This window comes from Notothenia coriiceps, unplaced genomic scaffold (genome assembly GCF_000735185.1).
Source record: "Notothenia coriiceps isolate Sejong01 unplaced genomic scaffold, NC01 NC01_scaffold00038486, whole genome shotgun sequence".
Lineage (NCBI taxonomy): Eukaryota > Metazoa > Chordata > Actinopteri > Perciformes > Nototheniidae > Notothenia > Notothenia coriiceps.
In genome coordinates, this window is record NW_011371187.1 from 2,889 (window position 1) to 5,833 (window position 2,945).

At 43.7% G+C, this 2,945-nt stretch overlaps 1 protein-coding gene across 1 annotated transcript; it reads right to left on the bottom strand.

Moving 5' to 3' along the window:
- Positions 1-221: 221 nt before the first annotated feature.
- LOC104968246 (dynein heavy chain 1, axonemal-like) lies at positions 222-1,988 on the bottom strand. Its single transcript, XM_010797822.1, has 4 exons — positions 1,867-1,988; positions 1,318-1,453; positions 970-1,178; positions 222-228 (listed from the first exon to the last, which is right to left on the bottom strand). The coding sequence occupies exons 1-4, from the start codon at positions 1,986-1,988 to the stop codon at positions 222-224; spliced, it is 474 nt and encodes a 157-aa protein (XP_010796124.1).
- Between the last annotated feature and the right edge of the window lie 957 nt (positions 1,989-2,945).

A 2,945-nucleotide genomic window follows, 5' to 3' on the forward strand; every position in this document is an offset into this window, starting at 1 on the left:
ACAAAAACCGAACCTCACATATAGGTAAATCGGTTAGTGTATGGATACATATGGGAGAGGGAAAAGTGACATTAGAAAGAGGATACTCGTCGGTAACACAAGAAAATATAGGTTTAGAGAGGAGTCTCCACGGCACCACCCACGGAGGAAATAAAAAGTAAGACTTATTCATTGTCTCGTACTCATTAATGTCGTGAAAACTTTGTCCCGACTTTGCTCCCCTAATACCTACGTAAAAGACGTAATCAAAAACAAAAAACCAACCAAAAATCGATGGTATGTAGAGATACTCATACATACAAAAAACATATATCAGACTCTCGATATTATATGAACTGACTTGTTGTAATATCTGATACCCTCGGAAATTTATACCACAAGGAAATAGGATTAAAGGGTAGGAGAAGGAGACGTCAGGATACCGCACTCCACAAGCGCACGCGCCCGACTCCGTCAACAGGGAGGAACCACTGTACAACCGTGGTATCTGACCGAGTCGCGGACCGGCCTCCGCTCCGAGACGTCCGACACGATGTAGCAAGGAGTTACTCGACGGACCGATCTGCAGTCGGGTGTCGGTACTCCCCTGACCAACTGTACGGACGCACGGCGGCGTCGGCCTAACAATAACTATTCAAACCTTTAAAATGCATTTGTATGTAAGGTTTTTTATAAAAGAATTTTTATATCTTTACTAATTTTTTGTATCTTTGGTTTGGAGTGGGCAGTAAGTGAATTACACCAGGCTGTCGAACGTGGTGCGTAACTGTTTCCTACCGCCCCTTCTTTAGTGGGTTTTGGGTTTAACGCGTTTACATCAAATGATTGGGGACATCATAAAGTGGCCAAAATCTGATCAGCTCATTTTCAGACACGTTTTTATATACAAAAAGTGAGTGAATCTTTTTTCCTGAAGCTTTCAGAATCTCTTTACAAGGTCAATTTAACTATGTAATCTGAATGACTAACCTCATGCAGAGGACAGTGTGGATGTTGCTGCGGACCCTCCTGATGTAGGCGGCCATGAGGTTGGGTTTAGTCAGCTGCTGGCCTAGTTCCTCCACCACTGGCTTCATGGCTGCCAGGATGCGCTCCTGCTCATCCGACGCATACAGGTTGGGAACATCCCCGGAGTTCAGAATGTTGTTGATATCCTCCAGGAATGACTCACTCTTTATCTATTAGGACAAATGGGTCTGGTGAGCATTGATTCAACAGCATTCCTGGCACAACGTTACAGTACAGTATATGTGCCAGGGATGATATTTATTGACTGTACACATGCAGTATACCATGGCAGGTGATAATATATTGTACCTGTGTGTCCACAAAGAGGAAGGTGATCTGTTGGTTCTCAAGGCCGGCTTTCAGCATTATGCTTTTAAGATCATCTCTCCACTCTGTCTGACCGTAGTTCTTCGACAGCTCAATCTGGAAACACTCGTAATCTGAACTGAATGTGGACAAACGTACTGTGAGGAGTGGGCCACAAGATACTTATTGGGGCATACTGAAGTTAAGCATATTAGCAGTAATGTGTGTTTGATTAATGGTTGATCAATCATAGATACTTTTCCCACCCAAAATATTACAAAGAATTGCATAAATCTCTGGAACTGAGTGTGGATTGTTTTTAGTGTATCTATCTCATGATGAACAATTTTAAACAGTGAACTTCAATAAATGGAACCAGCTGTCTATTAAGCAGAACATTCATGAATGAATCCCAAAATGCGTGTAGGCTTTGGAAAAAAAAGATCAGAAATGAAAAAAACCAGCGGTTGGATCCCTTTAAAAAGCAGATAAGTGGGGAATAAAACAGCCTGATGTTGGCATGTGAGTTGTAAGATTCTGTGTAAATCTCACATATGTGATGCCAGCTTAGTGAGGGACTGGCGCCCGCTCCCTCCCACACCGAGCAGCAGGGCGTTGCCCAGAGGCTGGCGCAGGATGCGGCTGATGCGGCACACGTGCTCAATGGCGTCCATGAAGAGCACTGCTCTTCATGGACGCCATTGAGCACGTGTGCCGCATCAGCCGCATCCTGCGCCAGCCTCTGGGCAACGCCCTGCTGCTCGGTGTGGGAGGGAGCGGGCNATGGAAATGAGCTCAAAGCTAAATCTGGCACTGTTACGCTTGACACATTTTAATGTTTTAAGTGTTCATTACTGTGCATTGTCCCTGCCAAATAAACGATGAAATGAAAGTTACTACCATTTCTAATAAGGCTTAGCAGTACAGATACATGTGGGCTCACTATTTGGCAAGCAACCGGTCATAGTTGCCTTGTTTATCTCATGTCTTATAAAAGCTTATTAATGATTTATAAAGTGTTCACAACCTAATTAATAAATGAATTACAAACTAGTCATTAACCCTTTATAAGGGTAGTCTTATTGTAAAGTGGTACCGGAAATTCTTTCAGCTTTAGTCACTTTATCTATTAAGTACTTACAAATGTAATTTATTTGGAAGCAGTGGGCTGAATGGCTAAGGCAACAAATATAAGCCTGGCTAGATTAATCACGTATCAAGTTGGAGGGAAAATGTCTTTCAAAAGGATTGAAAGTATCTCGCATACACATCATAAAATTTGTTTACTTTGGTGCTTTATAGGACAAATTGCAGCTGCTGCGGCTGTGGTACCATGAAAGCTGTCGGATTTTCCGAGACCGCCTGGTGTGTGCTGAAGACGTGGACTGGTTCAACAGGCTCCTCAAAGACTGCATTCAGGACTTTGACTGCATCTTTGAGGAGGCCGTGCCCTGCCAGCCAGTTCTGTACGGAGATTTCATGATTCCTGGGGCCGACCCCAAAGTCTACACACTCATAGAAGATAAGGAACAGGTCAGTGTTGCTAACCATGGATGTATAATAAGAACTGGAGGATACAGCGTGGGAGGCGGGGTCTCGTTCTTTCCTATGAGAGCTGCTCATTGGCGCAT